Source organism: Panthera leo, chromosome A1 (genome assembly GCF_018350215.1).
Source record: "Panthera leo isolate Ple1 chromosome A1, P.leo_Ple1_pat1.1, whole genome shotgun sequence".
NCBI classification, from domain to species: Eukaryota; Metazoa; Chordata; class Mammalia; order Carnivora; family Felidae; genus Panthera; species Panthera leo.
The window spans coordinates 121,374,029-121,393,588 of record NC_056679.1 but is presented as its reverse complement, the minus strand read 5'-3'; the positions used below and the strand labels follow the sequence as shown (position 1 = coordinate 121,393,588).

The window sequence follows — 19,560 nt, the reverse complement described above, 5'->3', positions numbered from 1 at the left end:
CGCCATAGAAATGCTACACGGAACACAAGGGATGAGGGAACAGGGTGGGCAAGACTGTCTCCCACTCCTTGGTCTGAGTAGCAGCCTTGCTGCATCACGCATTACGTGTAGAAGGCCATGCACTCTATCTTCCCACCCAGGGCAGGAACCCTGCTCCCGGCCTTTCCTCTCCCACCTGCTGGCAGAACAAGGACCCGAGCTCGAGAACCCAAAGAATGGCAGGATGCCACCAGTGGAGGCAGACTGTATTTAAATGCAATTCACCTCTTTGGGGTCTGGGAAAAGCCACCCGTAGATTCATTTGCTGGGAAACACGGTCTGTGTGGCCGAAGCAGTGGACACTGGGGTGGTGGTCTTGCCCAAAGTCGACTTCCTCCGGAGGTCTGTCTGCTGTCCGGAATGGCAGCCGCTTCGGTGGGCGAATAGGACGGTCATCTCTGGGCCTGAGGGGGCGGCTTCAGGCTGGGACCCCTTGGGGATGGCAGGCTGTTCAGGCTTTCCTGACGTGGGGTGGGAGGTGTACTGTTTGGCCGGAGGAGGGCTGTAATTCTGAAATCGCACAGTTTTGACTTGCTGCAAGAGAAAGGAGAGCACAGGGGCCCAGGTGAGGCAGGAGCTGGGAGGTTTTCCCTGGGACTTGAGTCCTGCTGCTTCTCCACACATATCCCTACTTAAAACACCTCATTTCTGTGTTCCCTCGCAAACGCCTGTGTCTACTCTGAGGGTCTCGGATGCACCGCGCTGTTAGGTGCTGCAGACCCAAGAGGGAACAAGACTGCCCTGACAGGCAGTGGTAACACGTGCGGAAGCCTCTAGGGGAGCGCAGGGGCCTATCTAGCAGCAGTGGGGCATCTGAGGAAGGCCTCCGAGAGCCACAGCTATTTAAATTGAGAACTGAAGAACGATTAGAAATTACCTAGGAGAAATGGGAGAGGCAGTCACTTGAGAAAAGGGCTGAGGCAAGAGGTTATGGCTCCTTCCAGAAAGTACAAGAGGTTCACCTTCTCTCTCTCCACACCATCTGCCCTTCAGGCCTATCTCCAGGCCCACCTCTTCCTTGAGGCCCCCCACCTGCTGACTTCCAACTCAAAAGTCTCATGATGGCCTTATATCCTCAGAGCAGAGGTTGCAAAGTGGACTCCTGCTGTTTGAATTTAGTCTGCAGCATGTTTGAGAGTCTGATTTAGTTGCCAACACATAAAATTGGGAGATTGCATATAAAAATTAGAATTTCATATGTCTCTTAAAAAATCAAAGCTGGTACATTGAGGCCTGTGCCCCATTCTGGCAATACCTGTCTGGAGCTGATGAGCAGGACTCCTTCATAGGGGAGGCATGGTCTCCTGTTGCCCAAGCCCCTTCTCTCCCTCCCTCCTTTTTATTTTATTTTTTTAATTTTTAAAGATTTTTTCCTCCCTCTTTCTTTCACCTCTCCTTGTCTCTTATAGAGCTACCTTGTACCAACAGATACTTCTTTAGCGCAGCCCTGATTTAGGGCTTGATAGTGTTCTGTGCTACTGCTTAGAAATTTCTTCCTTCCTTCCTTCCTTCCTTCTTTCCTTCCTTCTTTTCTTTCTTTCTTTCTTTCTTTCTTTCTTTCTTTCTTTCTTTCTTTCTTTCTTTCTTTCTTTTTCTTTCCTATGACATTGGATCCTAGTGTCCCCCACTGAAAATCCAAGTTTCTTCATACTTTTGACCCTCACCACATCTCACAGAGGTCTGGGCACTTCTTAAATGCTGACAATGTGAGGGCTGTGTCTAACAGCTTGGGGTAAAAGGCAACTGGGGCCTAGAAAACTCTGAATTATTTGAATGCTAAAATCCAGAAAAAGAACTCCCAACATTGATATCAGTCAACATTTTTTTTCCAAATGCTTTTCCTTACAAGCTTACAGCTTAGTGTTAAGAACATGAGTTTTTGGGGCGCCTGGGTGGCTCAGTCGGTTAAGCGTCCGACTTCAGCTCAGGTCACGATCTCGCGGTCCGCGAGTTCGAGCCTCGCGTCGGGCTCTGGGCTGATGGCTCAGAGCCTGGAGCCTGCTTCCGATTCTGTGTCTCCCTCTCTCTCTGCCCCTCCCCTGTTCATGCTCTGTCTCTCTCTGTCTCAAAAATAAATAAACATTAAAAAAAAAAAAAAAAAAAAGAACATGAGTTTTTGTATCAGATCTGGATTCTACTCCAGACACATGTGTCAGCTGTGTGTCTTTTGGTAAAGCACTTTAACTCCTCAAGCTTCCTTTCCTCATTTTAAAACGAGGACGACAATAATAATATCTACTAGAGGGGGTTGTTGAGAATTAAAATAACCACTTCAGAGGGTTATTGTCAGGATTAAATGAGATAAGGCATGCACAGTAGTCAGCACGGTGCCTGCCAAGTTGTTAGCATTCAGTAAATGCTTAGCAAAGAGGAGGAGACCACATCATCTTTCCTTTTGGCCTGGAATGGGTCATGGTGGGGCTGGTGGTGGAGGTGATGGTCAGTAAACTAAAAGATAACAGTCACCTAATTTCCTTAATGTCACCTCCTCTATCTCGCTGTTCCTCCTGCCTTAAAAGGATATTATTGAGAACATAAAACTTTTATAAAAACCCATGGCTTCTAGTGGGAAAAGGCCTGGACTAGAAGTTAAAAGATCTGAACTCTGCCATAGAGGTTACAGTAAAAGTTAGTTGTTGGAATCATTATAATTTGGTGTGACTTTGATAAATCCCTTAAATTTCTCCTGTGTCTCAGTGGCCTCTTCTATATCATGAATGCTTATGATCAAGCCCCGTTTAAGTACTTTACACATCTCATCTCGTTTCATCTCTGCATCAGTCCTAGGAGGCTGTTCCCGTTCGTACTGCTATTTTACAGATTAAGCAAAAAGAGTCTGAGAAAGGTGAAGTGTTTTGGCTAAGACACCAGACAGCAAGCAGCTGATCTGGAATTCAAATCAAGAGAAGGCTGATGACAAAGCCACGTTTTTTCCAACTTACCTCTGGGCCTCGAAAGACACACGTACGAAACGTTCAGGAGGCATGAAGGAGAATACAGTAACACATCTGCAGAGGGTGTCAGTGGCCTGAGGGGTGTGTGGGGGGACACTGTGTGTGAGGATTCTTTTGAGGCAATTTTGATACCTCGTCCAGGTAAAACAAACCTCGGGAGCTGGGACGCTGTGTCAAGTTAGGGATATAAAGACTCCATACGCCCCACCCCTCATGTCACCTCACTCCTACCTTTTCGCTGCCATTTCTGGAGTTTTCTGGTTTCACTAGGATGGATGGTGGGGCGGATGCAGGTGGTTTAGGTAGAGGCTCGCTCTTGACGGGGATTTCCTTGCCTTCCATGATGAGGGAACTGGCGGCTGAGCGGGTCCTGGTGTCGCCGCCTCTGCTGACACACGTGAGGGCAGGCTCCCCGGTGGGAGCGGGCTGCGGTCCCAGTTCTGCCGCCACCACCGTGGAGGGGGCAGGGGGGACCCCCTGCGGCTGGTAGAACGGGAACTGCTGAGGCCGTACCACCATGGTGGGGCTGCGTCTGAGGGAGCCCATCACCAGGGCGGGGATCCCTGACTGGACGGGCCTCTGCAAGGATCCATCTGAGGAATTACAGGACACAGATATCAGCACCGGGGGCTGCTGACAGTGGCTTCGCTTGGTCTTGTGTGGGCCGTGTGTCCTGATAGCCCAGAATAGTTAAGTACTTTCCCCATTTGAGTGTGCTCACATTCTCGCAGGGTCTTTCAAAGGTGACCTTATTCTTTTTTTAGTGCTGTTTGCTGATGCTGGCAGGAAATAACTGGCTAGCTGAATGTTTGGCGGGGGGCCGGGGGGGGGGTAGTGTCAGAAGGTGTATTACTTCCATTTGCCTTCTCTCTCTCTCTCTCTCTCTCACACACACACACACACACACACACACACACACACACCTACTCTCTCACTTCGGGGCCTATAAGTTTTAAAGTGAAGAACACAAACCTGAGGAGACAGCTTCACAGTGAGAAGCAAACAGAGGGGTGCAAACCAAAGAGGAAACAAAAGAAAGAGATGGAAGGAATTGAAAACACAAGAGTCAGTCAACTGGGAGGGATGAGAGGGTGGGAAAGAGGGAAGCAGAGAGGGCAGGAGGGGGCTCTGACCAGCTACTTGAAGACTATTCTAACAGGAGCGGTAGGCATAGGGCGGCAGGATTGCCCTTGCTGGGGGCGGAAGGGCAAATGGAATTAAGGGAGAGAGTGTGCAGGCAAATGTGACACCACACGGAAGCAAATTTGGAAAGACTGTTCCAGAGTGAGGGCTGTGCATGGATGAGCTTTGCAAAGTCCCATGACAGAGGTTCTGGAATCAGACTTCCTCTCAGGGAGCCTGGGACAGATCAGCCACATTCCTTCTCTGCATCTCAGCCCCTCGTGTGTAAACCCAGCACCTGACAGGGCTGCTGGGAGGCCGACATTTTACGATGTGTGCAAAGTGTTAGGACAGTGCCTGGAACATAATAAATGCCCCGTGTTTCTAACTCTCACTGTTTTTGGGTAAAGGACAACAAATCCGAAAAATACAAGGTCCAGGACTATGGTTTTATCCCTTCCTTGGGCTTTTTTTGTTTGTTTTGTTCTGTTTTTGTTGTTAACGGAGATGATCTTCCCTCAGTAAAAGGAAGCCATTCCTCCCCCTCAAATTCTCTGGAAGACAGGACATACGTTGTTTTCATCTCTCGGGCATGTGTCCCGTACGTGATAGGGACTTCAGTGCACTCTGTGGGGAGACAGGAGGCACACCCCTGGGAAGCACCTCAGTCCACTTCTCCGTAAGGGTCTCCCAGCATTTAGGGAGCATCAGTGACGTCCGGTCAGAGTTGTTAGTCCTTTGTGATAGCCTCTGGACACGTGTGTGAATCACAGACATTTGTGTCCAGCACAGAGGGCCCGAGCCAACACCATGTTCTGCGTCACGCCTCGTCTTCAAGCCAGATGTGAACATGAAAAGCAGAAGGCTCACTAAACGCAGTCGGTGTTCTCAGCTGCCGTGAGCAAGCCAGGCGCCATTTACACAAGTCTGCCCTTTCAATGTAGACATTTATTTTTCCACTGACAGCCCTATGGGGTGCACAGTCAATTCTCCTGTCATGTGTCTTTGCTGTGGTGAGATTGATAGCTGGACCAGCCTCACCTTGGGGAAAAGGGGGAGAGAAAGCCTCCAGGACTTGAGAAAGTCAAAGCAGCGCTGTGTAGGCCTGTCCTTAGGCTCCTGGAAACGTGTGAAAAATCGGTTTTATGCCTCATCTGTTTATCTTGTCAGTTCTTATCACCAAGAGATTTAATGCTTTCTTATTTACACGTGCATACAGTGCAGTCACAACTCCAAGTCCGGCAAGATCTTTGCAAAGGTAGAGGCAGTGTGTGAAAGGAAGTGTGAGTGGTTGCCAATGGGGTACAGGCCTCAGCACTCATAAGTGGTGTGGACTGAGTGTGAACGTTTCAACACTGAGTCACTCACACACTGGATGGGCCAAAGAGGACCTGCTTAGTTGTAGTAGCAATGATAGTACTGATAAAATGATCACTCTATAAAAACAGCTATTATTTCTTGAGCCTTATTATGTGCCAGGCATGGTGCCATCAGTCTCACATGGATTCTTTTATTAAATTCACACAATACCCTGATTTTAATGTTTGTTTATTTATTTTGAGAGACGCAGAGAGACAGACAGACAGACAGACAGGCAGAGTGTGAGTAGGGGAGAGGCAGGGAGAGAGGGGGAGAGAAGATCCTAAGTAGCCTCCATTCTGCCAGCGTAGAGCCCGAAGCAGGGGCTCGATCTCACAACTGTGAGATCATGACCTGAGCTGAAGTCAATAGTTGGATGGTTAAATGACTGAGCCACCCAGGCGCCCAGGCAGGTATTATTTTTATTTCCATTTTGCAAATGAGAAAACTGGAGGCTGATGAGGTCCAGTCACTTGCCCCAGGCTTCTGTGGTGGGATTATTTAGGAGGCGTTTGCGTGTGGGCAGGGAGAAGGAGGTGGAAGGTCAGCAGGGAAGAGGGAGGAGGGGCAGCTGGGTAGAGGCAACACAGTGGGAGGTCAAGTACATGGTGGTGGGGCAGGTGGTCAGGTGAGAGCCCCGGGAGAGGGCAGGACTAAGATACCTATTTTAATTTTCTTGGGACCTTTTCCTGTGTGGCATACTGACCCACATGTTACCCTCTTGCTTTGAGTGGTCATACTGCATTTTCATATTGAATCATTTTTTAAGATAGACTGTGGAGCCCAGTTTAAATCAGAAAATGTAGAATAAATCAAATTTACTTGGCTTGGCTCGTGGTCTTCTAGAGAGGTATGCAAATATAGAACCTTCGTGTTTTGTAGAACAATGGGTTCCAAACCCTTTTTAAAGTGCCTGAAAATGAGGTCTTATGTAGTGGTTCAATATTTTAGGGGATGAAAGCATTGCCATGTGAGCAGTGTGGATGTTACACAGGTAAAATAACAGCAAGCTGCAGAACAGTGCATGTGGTGGGTATGATTACGAGATACTATTTATATACACAGAAGAGCACTGGGGACAGGGGTTATGGATATGAAGGAGACTTCCTTTTGTACAATAAAAATGCTTTTAACCTCATGTATATATTAGTCAAATAACAAAGCAAGATTTGGGGACTCTCAGCATTGACTCTTCAACCCTCTTTACCCCCCTCTTCCCCGCCCACCTCCCCGATATTTCCCGTGTTTCCCTTTTAGCACCCCTGCGGGGTTCCCTGGAGCAGAGAAGCCCTGATCCACCAAGTACTTTGCTCTTTCTGTCTTAACTACAGCCAGCATCCACCTTGGCTGTGTTCTAATTATATGCTGGCACTCCGGGCTGCTACCATCCCCACCATTCAGTATACATGTGTGGAGTGACCAAGGGCAGTGACCTTAAGTCGGTCTGGCTTCATCCAATAAGACCAGTCACTATTTGGGAATTAAAAGCACTCTTTACAGAGGCTTGTTTTAAAGCCAGTATCCTCCTTTTGCAAAATGTACTCTGTCTACCCCAGAGCCAGATCCCCCCATCACTTAGCTGTAGGCACGTACCTCTCTGCCACCACTTACTCTTTCTCATGCTGCTCCTCCCGGATCTCCGAAGAGAGCCCTGTCCTAAAGTCCCCGGGCTGGTTGTGCTCCTCACGGGGTTGACTATGGCAGTGGGCACAAAGACGGACTTGAAGGGACGGTTCTGCCGGGGATCACCTTCTGAAATGCTGCCTTGGGAGGACACAGAGGAGTTGGATAACGTCCATGTGGCGTAGAGACCAGGACTCCGAGAATCTGGAAAACTAGATGTCTTTCTGGTTGTTGCAAGCGTTTTAAAGAGAAGAAATAAATAAAACGTTCAGTTATGAGTCCTATTTAAAAAAGCTCTCAACCATATACTGAATGTGGTCTCTCTTCACCCCCTTCCTATCATATATGCTCCCTTTATTAACCACACAGGCTTGATCATGTGGGTCTCACAATTTACAGCTGGGCAACTGTGCAGGTGTGCAGAGGGCAGGGAGAGGGTCTCATACTGAGGCCCCATTGGAACGAGAACACTTGACTTAGGTCATCTTTCATTCCAGTTCTAATCACTCCTAACCCCAAGAGTTTGGAGCACAAGGTCTTGTACATGTTCAACTCATTTTGTGGTTCTGATTTCCTATTCATTCTGTGACTTTCCCCTTTGATTCTAAACTCAGGGAAGGCAGAGATATTTTATGCCTTATTTTATATGCTTTGTGTTCTGCATCTGTTGCTTATCAAAAGTTTGTTGAATGATTTCCGTGATGCTTTCAGCACTGATGCCAGTTGTTTGGGCTAACACATGTTGAGCACTTACTGTATGCTGGGCATTGGGCAGTGCTTTGCCCCCATTATCTTGTGGGTTCTTCACAACAGCCTTCTGAGGTACGTACTATTAGTGCTACTATTTTTGTTTTAATTTTTAAAAATGTTTTTATTTTTGAGATAGAGAGAGACAGACAGACACTGAGTATGAGCAGGTGAGGGGCAGAGAGAGAGGGAGACACAGAATCTGAAGCAGGCTCCAGGCTTTGAGCTGTCAGTACAGAGCCTGATGCAGGGCTCAAACTCGTGAACCACGAGATCATGACCTGAGCCGAAGTTGGACGCTCAACCAACTGAGCCACCCAGGCACCTCAAGTGCCACTATTTTATGGATAAGAAAATAGAGGCTTACAGTTACTTGGCCAAGCAGCTATAAGACCTGAGATTTGAACCCAGGTCCAGGCTGGCCCTCTCCTCTACCACTGAAAAGATCACTGTCTTACCACTGAGCACACTCCCTCCTGGCTAGGGAGAGTGTTCATCGTTTAGGTAGCAAGGTAAGCCCTGAATCCTGCTTGAAAGAAACAAACTGAAGCAGTGGGGAGGCCCTACACATGCCTTTGGAAGACCCTCCCTTTTCAGCCTTGGGTTCTGGCTTTTAAGACTAGTATTAAAGTTTTATAAAACACCAATCTCCAGTCACTCGCTTCCAGATTGCTACTCCCTGAACCCTATGGGGAATGGCTGCCATTTTACATGCCCTTCTTGCCCTTTTACCAATCCTACCCCAAAATCACAGCCCCGATTGAGTAGTCCATCGATCAGCTTGTCACTCGGATGATGAAATAACCTCCCTGGGAACAACCAACTCAACCAAGACCCTGGCTCAGAGATGCCCTCCCTGATGCCTTCCCTTTAATGCCTACAGTCATTTCCCTTTATTTCTTCTCCTCCTTTTCTCTCCTTCTTTGGCTGAAAAAAGTGATATGGAGCTTAACAACGAGCCAGCCAGTGGTACAAAGATAGGTAAGGCGTTATTTAACGTGACCAACTCTGCCCAAGAAGCATATGCAGCCAAATGCCCAGGAATGATGCTTACAGTGATGGGACTTCTATCCACAGCCATCAACCTGCCTCTGGTCCCTAATGATGTCGTCAGTAAAGGGGTGCAGGCTTCCTGCCAGTAAGAGCTCTCACTCCATTCTGGAGCTAAGGGCTGGCAGTGGAGAGAAATCCTTGGCCTTGGCCTCCATGGTCATGTGCTATATCTGCCTGTTTTTTGAATGGGGGGGCCTCAAGGTGTTGGATGCTGTAAAATGGGCTGGCCACAGGAAAGACAGGTTCCATAACCATTCCCAGCAGCAGCAAGCACAGAATACAGTTAATTAGGCCCAAGCCAGCCTTATTCCACAAGTCTCTTCACTGAATGACTGTTGATAGACCGAGCTGCAACCTGATTTTTCTGAGCCCAGCACTAGGTCAGGTTCCAAAAACTCTTAAATCCAAAGTCCTCCTTCCAACAGGAGTCCCTCTCTATCTTTTGGCAAAAAGCTCAGCACTTACCCAGCGCTTTCTTCTAATATCAAAGTACTTTGTGAACATATATTAATTAATCCCCATTACACTCCAGACCTGCAAACATTCTGATCCTTGTTTTCCAGATGGAGAGACTGAAAGAGGGGTTTGGGGAGGAAGGAGTGCTATTGCCTCCAACTTGCTCCATTGTGCTGCTTTGAGTGTGCAGGTCTGTGTCCCCTTTCCTGTCTGTGATAGGAACCCATAAGACCTAGCCCCCTCCCCCCGCCATACGTGAAGGGGCATTTGCAGCTCTACTGTACTCACCACTGGCAGCAGCCTCCTGGTAAGGGAAAGCTTGCACCCTGGCAACTTTATATAGTTCTGTATAGAAAGTTCAAAGAACCGAGTGTTGGCCCCTGTATTGCTTTTTCCATCCATAAGGCACCAGGGGGGCACATGTGCCTGGTGAAGGTTGTTAAGAAAGAGGAATATCCTGGCTACTGGACAGAAGGGACTGTGTTGGGAGAACATGAGGGGCAGAGAGGCCTTGGAAACAGGAACTGAGGGAGGCTGCTGAGAGTCTGGCAGCAGATATCTGAGATAGGGGGCCAGGGGTCTGATCAGACGTTGCTGATTGTGTTCTTGCCATGAAAGGTCTTCAACTGCAACCACATTCTTTCCTCTCTGGTTCAAGCTTCCAAGCCCTAAGAGAGAGCCTCAGATGGGCTGAGCCTGTTTCTTAGCTGGGGTGATGGGAGGAGGAGGAGAGGGAGGATAGGAGGAAGAGCAGGATAGAGAGGAGGAGGAGGGGGACATGAGAAGGAGGAGCTAGTTTCTTAAGCCTCTGAAAAGAGAGGAAACTTGTGCCTCCCACCAAGACTATGCCTGAAGGAGGAAAAGTATGTTGACGCTAGTCAGAGGGTATTTAGATGGAAACTTGACAAACGTTCTGCACAGTCTGAGCCTGTGGCTGCCTCCAGGGCCTGGGAAAGCATGTCACGATGGCAGAGATTTACTTGTGGTCAACTCGGCTGGACAGGTGGGTGTCACTATCTAGCATTGAGAGAGGGCTGGCGCTCTGGAGGGCACAGCTGCCTTTTATTCTCTTGGGAATTAAAAGGCTCACTTGCTGAATCTTAAAACCCTGGCATTTGGGTCAGCACTAGTCTTTCTAAAGAGTTAGTCCCCAAGCTCTGGCAGGCCCAGTTCATTGGGGCATAATGCTAATAAAGCAAAGGTTCCAGTGGTCAGGGGGGACCTCATACTTTCGAGCCCTGGCTCTTTTATAAAAGGCTGCCTTCTAGCCCAAGGGGGCTGCTGGTGGTGAGCGGCATCGCTGCAAACAGAAAACAGAGATGGGAAGAAAACCTCACACACATGCAGAACCAAAGAGCAGAAAGGGGCCTTGCACATGTAGTCCAACCCACTCAGTCCTAACACAGCCTGCTAAAAGGAGTGGAAACTAAGCTGACAAAGGACCACATCATTCAGCCCCAAGAAGCAAAAGGAGAGGGTGGCTAACAACAAGGATGAGCTGCTCCCAGGTAGATAAATCGGGCATCGTAGACCCATGTCTAAGATTACTGGTGATGGGACCTTCCTTTGCATCAGAGGACCATCAAGAAGAACTTCACACAGAGAGAGCACCAATCCTCTGTCACTTAACAGCAGTCAGGAGAATATACTCTGACAGGGATTTGCTCTTTTTGGAAATGTTGGTTCCCTAGAAGCAAAACCCACATCCACGTAAGTAGCACCTCAGTATACACATATGTTCAGGATTCTATCAACTGGAGGGGAGGGACAGATTCAATGGCAACCTATGGCTGAAACTCCATCCACTGTCTGATGTGGCTGTCTCTGAACAGACGAGTCTAGATGGCTCATGGCTTGCCTAAGGACACAATACATGTACCTAGGAGAAAAGCCAAGGAGAGAAAGGGAAGCTGGAGCCTTGGAATACACGGGAATGGAATCCTCCATGGATTCTAGTAAGGGTAACCATTTGTCCAGATTTTCCTAGGAGAGTCTTAGTTTATACCTGCTCTCCTGGTGTATTAAAAGTGTGTGTGTGTGTGTGTGTGTGTGTGTGTGTGTGTCTCCCCTTCTTTTCTTAAAAGTGTCCTAGTTTGGGGGTGACTGGTTGGTTCAATCAGTTAAGCATCTGACTTTGGCTCAGGTCATGATCTCGTGGTTCATGAGTTCAAGCCCCATGTTGGGCTCTGTGCTGACAGCTCAGAGCCTGGAGCCTGCTTTGGATTCTGTGTCTCCTTCTGTCTCTCTTCCTCTCTCTCTCTCTCTCTCTCTCTCTCTCTCTCAAAAATAAAAGATTAAAAAAGATTAAAAAAAGTGTCCTAGTTTGGATGATAAATTATATGGTCACACTTATTCTAATGATGTTTTCATGGAATAACCAGGACACTGGGCTAAGGCGTGATGCATAAGCAAATGCTTTAGTAGCAGACATGGGCCTTACAGAATTGATGTCAGATCCCATGGAAGAAAGTGTTCCTGAGTTAGGGTAGATATCCTTCTTGCTCTTCATTGGCACCTCTAGACCATTCCCCCACCCTCCTCAATCCTTCCCAGCTTTGACTCATAGTATCAGACTTGACCACCTCTCGCATCACTTTGTCACCATTTCCTCTCTCAGCCTCTCCACTCATTCCATGAAGATTTTACCCTCTGGCCATGGGGGAAGGGAAGAAAAAAATAGTTAAAAACAGAGAGGGAGGCAAAACATAAGAGACTCTTAAATATACAGAGAACAAACTGAGGGTTGATGGGGGTGGGGGGGAGGGGAAAATGGGTGATGGGCATTGAGGAGGGCATTTGTTGGGACCTGGGTGTTATATGTAAGCAATGAACAAGGGAATCTAATCCTGAAGCCAAGAGCATGCTGCATACGCTGTATGTTAGCTAACTTGACAGTAAATTATATACACGCATGCACACACACACACACACACACACACACACACACACACACACAATTTGGCTTCTGGCTCACTGTCATTCTCTCTAATGCGATTGATCCTACCACAATGGTCTCATCTAGTCCTAGGGTTTTAAATACGTTCTCAAGCCTGGACTTTCTTCCTTAAATGCTGGGCTTGTATACTCAACCATTTGCCAACATCTCTACCAGGATTGCTAACAGGCATCTAAGACTTAATCTGCTGCAAACTGAGCTTTTGCTTCCCCTCACATTTCAGAACCCATTCCTCTTGGTTTCCCCCTCTAGCTCAGTAAAAGGCAACTCCATTTTCCAGTTACTTGGGGCAAAAAACTAGGACTCACCTTACTCCTCTATTCTTTCACACCTGATATTTGATTTGTCAGAAAATCCTGCAGTGTCTACCTTCAGAGTATATCCAGAATCTAACCACCTCTCCCTGCCTCCTTGGCTAATGCCTTGGCTCCATGCACCATCACTTCTCCCCCAGAGTATTACAGTATCTTCTTAATTAGTTTCTCTGCTTCCATATTTCCTTTCTACAGCTTACTCTCAACCCAGCAACTACAGGGATTTTGGTTAAAATGTAAGTTAAATCATGTCACTCTTACACTCAAAACCTTGCCATAGCGTTAAAGCCAATTCCTCATTATGACCTAGGAAATTCTATATGATCTGGCTCACCTGTTACCATTCTGACCTCATTTCCTGCTAACATCCCCCTGACTTGCTCTAAACCAGTCCTACTGGTCTTCATGTCAGGCTCACTCCTACTTCAGGGCAATTGTACTTGCTGTTCCTTGGTCTGGAATACACCTGCCTCATTTCCTTCTTCTCAGTAAGGCCATCCCTGACCAACCTATTAAAATTTTAATCACCACCTCTACTAATTCTATCCTTTTCTTGTTTTTCTTCTTGGCCTTTACCATTAACACACCATTTACATTACTTATATACCTTGTTTATTATCTGTCTGTACCACTAGAATGTAACTTCTGGTGGGCAGAGATTTTGTGTGTTTTGTCCACTGGTGTTTCTCCTGTGTCTAAAAAGGTGCCTGACACATAGTTTATGCTTGATAAATATTTGTTGACTACAGCATCAGTTATAGACACCCTTAGTTTGCCTTTGGAGATTTTGCAACTTTCTAACAAATTCCAAGAACCTTCCACTGAAGGAGATAACTTCCGGTTCAACTTTCTGCCATGTGAAGAAATCTTTTTATCTAAGCCTGGATCTATGGAAACCCAGACTTTGCCTGTACTCACTCTTCCTAGAAAGGGGGTCCTACCACCTCACCAGCCAACCTTATTGGAAAAAAATCTATGCGTTAGAATGTGCAAACTTTTACAGATCCAACTTCTAAGTTGTATCCACTGGTTCACTTTCCCCTCATGGAATAGATTTCCTGTCTCCAAGGCTTGTTATGGTCCCTCTGACCCTGTCTTCTGTAGCTTTATCCTAGTGTTTCTATGACTGTCTACTGTGGTGTAGTGTTCTGTCTCCTCACCATCTTTGTGGCCCTCCTCCGGACACTGTGCCCCACCTTTATGAAGCTCCCCCAAACTGGACATAGGACTTCAGCTCTGACCCCCCCCAGAGAGTACAATGGATTGTCACTTTCCTTGGAGTTATGTCATAGAGACAGTGTTTGATGTGTGGGGATGGCCTCACTGCCCAGGCTGTGCCTGGGTGGATATGGGGAGGAGGAAGGCGGAGCCATGGGCAGTGCAGGGATCTGTGGTGGTGGTTTAAGTGAAAGGGTCGGGTGTGCTGGAGAATGAAAAAAGTTGGGAACGCTATTAGGGACAGGGACCTACAGGGTAATCAGCCTTTGGCCTGGGGTGTGGATGGACAGGTCGTGGTCTGAGTCATGGAAACTCTGCCTACTGGCCTAGTGTCTTAGGAAGTTTCCTGAGGTGCTCTGAGGGGTCTTCTGATTATCACAGGCTCCCATTATTCGGCTATACAGGAGAGTTGGGGTGCAGGATATGAATGGAATTTTGGGGGTTCGTACTATAGAAAACCTGAAACCCAGCTCTTGAGCAGGTTGCTTAACTCTGTACATCACTTTCCTCATCTGTAAAATCACATCTCCCTTAACAGGAGGGACTCTTGAACATATCCAGTGAGTTAAAAGATGTGAAAGTGCTTGTAAAATGTGAAGAACTCTAAAAAAGATAACTTTCTACAATTAAAGAAAAAAGTGTTAGGGGGTTACTAAGGCCATTTCTTGGCCTATGCTCCGAAGGAGCACTGAGTCCTTGAGCAGTGAAACCACACATGGCCCCGGACCTAGTGGACCCGACCTCTGCTGCCCGAGAATAGAGGGCACGCACCTGAAAATGGGGATGACATAGTTGTTGGGGAAGGTGCCAACCCGCCCAGTGACCAAGGAGACGCCCCTGAGCCAGCCGTCTGGGTACTTGCCCAGGACCCTGATGCCTTCTCCCTTCTGTAGGTCCAGCTCATCGGGTCCATGGGCTGAGTAGGAGTGCAGGGCCACAAACCTGGGGAGACAAGGGAACTGGGTGAAGAAGGGGAACGTGCCTGGAGGAGGGCATGGAGCCAGCAAAGAGTGAAGGGAAATGGAACCACTGACCCAGTGGTTAGAAATAACTAACTTCTTCATGGTGAAATGTCGGTATGGAAGGCAGGTGATAGTGATAGGACCTATAGTGATAGAAGTAGCACTGGACGGGCCAACATCCCTGCTCTTCCACAGAGTGCCACACAGCTTCAGATCACTAATTTAGGCCACCTTGGCGTTTTGACAATGGGGAAACTGGACTAGGATAGAGAAAGGAGTTGGTGACCCAGAATCAGTGGCAGAGCCTGGTCTCAAACCTAGAAGTTATGGCTCTGCCCAGGATGCTTTTTCATACTGCTTAATGTATCACCCCAGAACATGTTTGCAGCCAGCAAGTGAAGGGAAAGGAGAGGTCAGAACAGAAGACTCTCTGATCTGTTCCCTCTGCTGAGAGTGGGGGCATATTTGATTCCCAGGAATGGCCAGAGGAGCTAGCTTAATGTAGGCAGGGAAGCAGACATTGGGGAGGGGAGGTAGGAGTTGATTTTAGTTTGTTAGCAGACAGTGGAATGCTGGCTGCATGGAGGGATGGAGGGCGATGATGGGTTTGTAACATCGCAAAATGTCCTTGGGTTAGAGTCGTGACTTTCCAGTTTGCAGTCTACACAGGCGTCAGGCAGATAACATCTAGTTATAAGCCAGGGGTGAAGACACAGCGAGGGTGTGGAAGTGACTAAAAGCATTAAAAGTAACTCATGTGGGCTTGCCAGATTCAGGTTACCAATGTATGGCCTCAGGCTGGACATCAAGAAGTCCCTCTAGACTCCAAGGACTATGAGACACTGGAAGGTTTTATCAAAGGGGCTGGGGAGGGTGTTCTCTTCTACAGGGTTTCCCTCCACCAAAATGCTATATTTCAACATCTATTTATGACCCAACATTTTGAATCTAGAAGAAGACAACAGAAATTGCTCAGTATCCAATCTCCCAGCAATGTTTTGGTGTCTAGTCTTCCAGTTCCTTTCTACTTTTGTAAAATAATGAGCTAGGATGATGTGGCTTGCCAATCTGTTTTTCAGCATTATTTCCTTTGAAGGATATAAAGGAAGGGATTTGTTGTCTCTCTGTATGGGATGGTCTGGGAGTGGTGATGCTTGAAGGCAGAGGGGTGGCAAAAGCGGCCTCTCTGGCCAGGACCCGGGGGTGGAGAGCTGAGCTTGTTACTCACATGTTTGCTGAGAGGTGTTGCTGGGAGCTGGACAGATTGACGATGGCTGCGGAATGTCCTGGGGAGCCAGGTATGGGATGGTAAGTGCTGACCTACACAGAAAAGACAGTCAAGCAGAACCAGTGAATGCTACACGCCAGGCCCACAGCAGAGCTGCTGCAGAAAGGCCCGATGCAGCTGAAAACCAAGAGCCTTGCCCAGTGCCACGCATCATGCATCTTCTCTGTGGTTTGTGGCTGGAGGCAGTGAGGTGGGGATGGACTGGTTTATGGCCTGCCAGGGTGGCATGCCAGGGCTGCCTTCCCAACAACTGCTCCAACATGGTAGAAGATGAAGACTCATCCAGTAGCTGGTCAACAGGACACTACTGGGCTCCTTGATCTATTCCCCCAGCCTCTCCCGACCCACCTCCCAGTGCACTTGCTCCCTCTATGGAAACCTACACTCAGAAAATGATATCATGGCTACTAATGAGAACTTGACACTGGCTAGGCACTTTTAAGTGCTTTACAAGTATCAGCTAATTTAATCCTTACTAAAGGTACTATGGGCATCCCTAATTGCGGATGAGAATTTGCGGATCACCCAATTTGAAAGAAACCAAATTTTAAACCAGGGTAGTCTAGGTCCTGAGCCCACACTCTTAATAATGCTAGTATTAATACACACACACACACACACACACACACACACACACACACACACACACACACACACACACACACCAGTTTATCCAGTGACTTATGGAAGGTGAATCTGAATAGTGTTCACTTCGCCAGGATGAAAGAGCGAGCAACACTGCTAAAAATACTTGGAAACTACTATCCTGGCACCTTGCCTATTTATCATATTACCTTATTTATTTCCTTCTTGACACACACCACAGTTGACTGCCCCACCACTAGACTATAAGTTCCATGAGGGCTGGGACTATGTCTTGTTCATCACTGTGTTTTCTATGTGCCCAATACATACTTGTAGCTTAAAGAACAAATAAATGAATGAAAACATCTTCCTACCCAGTACACCAAGGACTAAGGTAATCTCAATCATCTCCTTGTCATCCAGAGTAAATACACTCAATTTATGTTCAGTTACCACCCCCGTAAGTGATGATAACTATATATGTGTGGCTTTTTTAGGACTCTGCTTTTGTGGGCACAACTGTCATTTGTATATGTGTGTTCAGGCAAGAGTGAATGCGTTATTGAGTGCACGTGTCTCTGGTTCTGTGTGCATGCTTGTTCACAACCCATGACAATCGTATGCACATGTGTGACAGCACTGGTCTACTGTACATCTGATTATATTCCTACATGTGAGTCTATGCACTGACAGGCATGTGCACTGTGACTGTACATGAGCTTGTGATTGTAAATGTCTATGCGGGGTTCTATGTATACATATGTGAACTCTAGAGGTATGTGCTGGTATATGCTGGTATGCATGACTTGGTAGTTTTATGTGTGTTCTCTGGTGATGATTGTCTATATGTGTGCTGTGCATGTATGTTTGATGTTTTGAAGCTATAGTTGCAGGATCAAAAAACCATTCCAAACAGATAACAAGTGTTGGTGAGAGTGTAGAAAACTGAAACTTTGATGCAGTTGCTGGTGGGAAGGTAATAGGGTGCAGCTCCTTTGGAAAATAGTCTGCTGGTTCCTTGAATGATTAACCAGAAGTAGCATATGATGCAGTAAGTCTACTCCTAGTTCATACCCAGGAGAAATGAAAACATACGTCTACGTGAAAACTAGTACACAAATGTTTAGAGCAGCATTATTCATAATAGCCAAAGGGTGGAAATAACCCCAACACCCATTGACTGACAAATGGACAAACAAAACGTGGTGTATCTGTACAGTGGCATGTTATTCGGCCATAACAGGAATGAAGTATTGAGACGTGCTAGAACATGCATAAACCTGGAAAACATTACACCAAATGAAAGAAGCCAGGTACAAAAGACAGTGTTATATAATTCCAGTTATGTGAAATGTCCAAAATAGACAAATCTGTAAAGATAGAAAGTAGATTAGGGGTTGGGGATGAAAAGGGTTTTGGAGTGCTGGTCACAGAGTACAGGATTTCTTTTGGAGGTGAGGAAATGATATAAAGTTGTGGTAATGGTTGCACATACCTGTGACTATATTTAAAAAAACACGGGGGCGCCTGGGTGGCTCAGTCAGTTGGGTGTCCGACTTTGGCTCAGGTCATGATCTTGAGGTTCCCGGGTTCGGGCCCCGCATTGGGCTCTGTGCTGACAGTTCGGAGCCTGGAGCCTGCCTCGGATCTTGTGTCTCCCTTTCTCTCTGCCCCTCCCCGACTCGCGCACTGTCTCTCTCTCTCTCAAAAATAAATAAAAATATAAAAAAACCCCCACAGAATTATACACTTTTTAAAGTAATCTCCACACCCAATGTGGAGCTCAAACTCATGACCCCGAGACCAAGAGTTGCACACTCTTCTGACTAAGCCAGCCAGGTGCCCCTGAACTGTACACCTTAAAATGAGTGAACTGCAAGGCCTGTGAGGCATATCTCAGCAAGCTCTTAAAAAAAAATTCTACAGTCACCCATCCTGTGTTCTCTATCACTGTGTAAAGTGCTTTGTGCTTTGCAATCAAATATTGTCACACCAGTTCTCTTGAAGAGAGAAGAAAAGTTTGCCAGCTTTGCGCTGGGCTATTCCTTCCCTGTGACTCGACAAAACAAATCCCTGCTGGGCTTGGGACTTGTGCCAAGGGAGAGCCTTGTTATGAGAACAATTAATCTTATGTTTGTGGAGACTGTTGGACCACTGATTAAGCAGGATGCACTTAACACCCATGACTTTCCAGTGTTAGGCTTGAGTAGAATAAGCCCTTCTATCTATAAACACTATTAATCATTTAGGGAAGAGAAAGATGTCAGAATGCAAAGCCATCCCTCCATTACACTAGGCTATGTCTTTTTACTTCTCTAGGTCTTCATTTGGAGGGTTGGGGGCGGGGAGTCCTTCCTCCTGTTTGGAACACTGAACCTAGCCAGGACTGAAATCAGTGGGCTTGTGTTTAGGGGGTTCTTTCTAATATGGAAGAGGAAGTGAGGCCAGATTCTCAGGTTTTGAGATGTCTTGGAGGTGAAGGGAGAACATCCATGAACAAGGAGGAAAGAGGCCAAGAAGGAGGGAGGAGAGAAGGGGAGATAGTGGACAGCTCTGGGGGTGGGGGAGGTGTCAGAAACTGGGACTGGGACACAGTGGGAGAAAAAAACAGAGCCAGAGGGATAGAATGAGGAAGAAAGAAGAAAAGGCAGATGAAAAAATATCAGAAAACTCTTACAACCCACAGAGAAAACGACAATCCAATAAAAAATGGGTAAAAGATACCACAAAAGGAGATTGAGTGGCCAAGAAGCACATGAAAAGATGCTCAACACCAGTGATTATCAGGAAAATGCAAGTTACAACTACCATGAGATACCACTACACATCTAGGAAAATGGCTAAGGGGCGCCTGGGTGGCTCGGTCGGTTAAGCGGCCAACTTC

At 47.1% G+C, this 19,560-nt stretch overlaps 1 protein-coding gene across 1 annotated transcript in view; it reads right to left on the bottom strand.

Annotated features, from left to right (window-relative positions):
- Positions 1–233: 233 nt before the first annotated feature.
- The window catches only part of SH3RF2 (SH3 domain containing ring finger 2), a 110,796-nt gene continuing 91,469 nt past the window's right edge, over positions 234–19,560 (bottom strand). The window contains exons 5-9 of the mRNA XM_042938407.1: positions 16,032–16,123; positions 14,613–14,783; positions 7,086–7,321; positions 3,225–3,586; positions 234–573 (exon numbers count right to left, since the gene is read on the bottom strand). Of these exons, the coding sequence (XP_042794341.1) occupies positions 298–573; positions 3,225–3,586; positions 7,086–7,321; positions 14,613–14,783; positions 16,032–16,123 (1,137 nt within the window). The 3' untranslated portion in view covers positions 234–297. The remainder of the gene's footprint in view (positions 574–3,224; positions 3,587–7,085; positions 7,322–14,612; positions 14,784–16,031; positions 16,124–19,560) is intronic.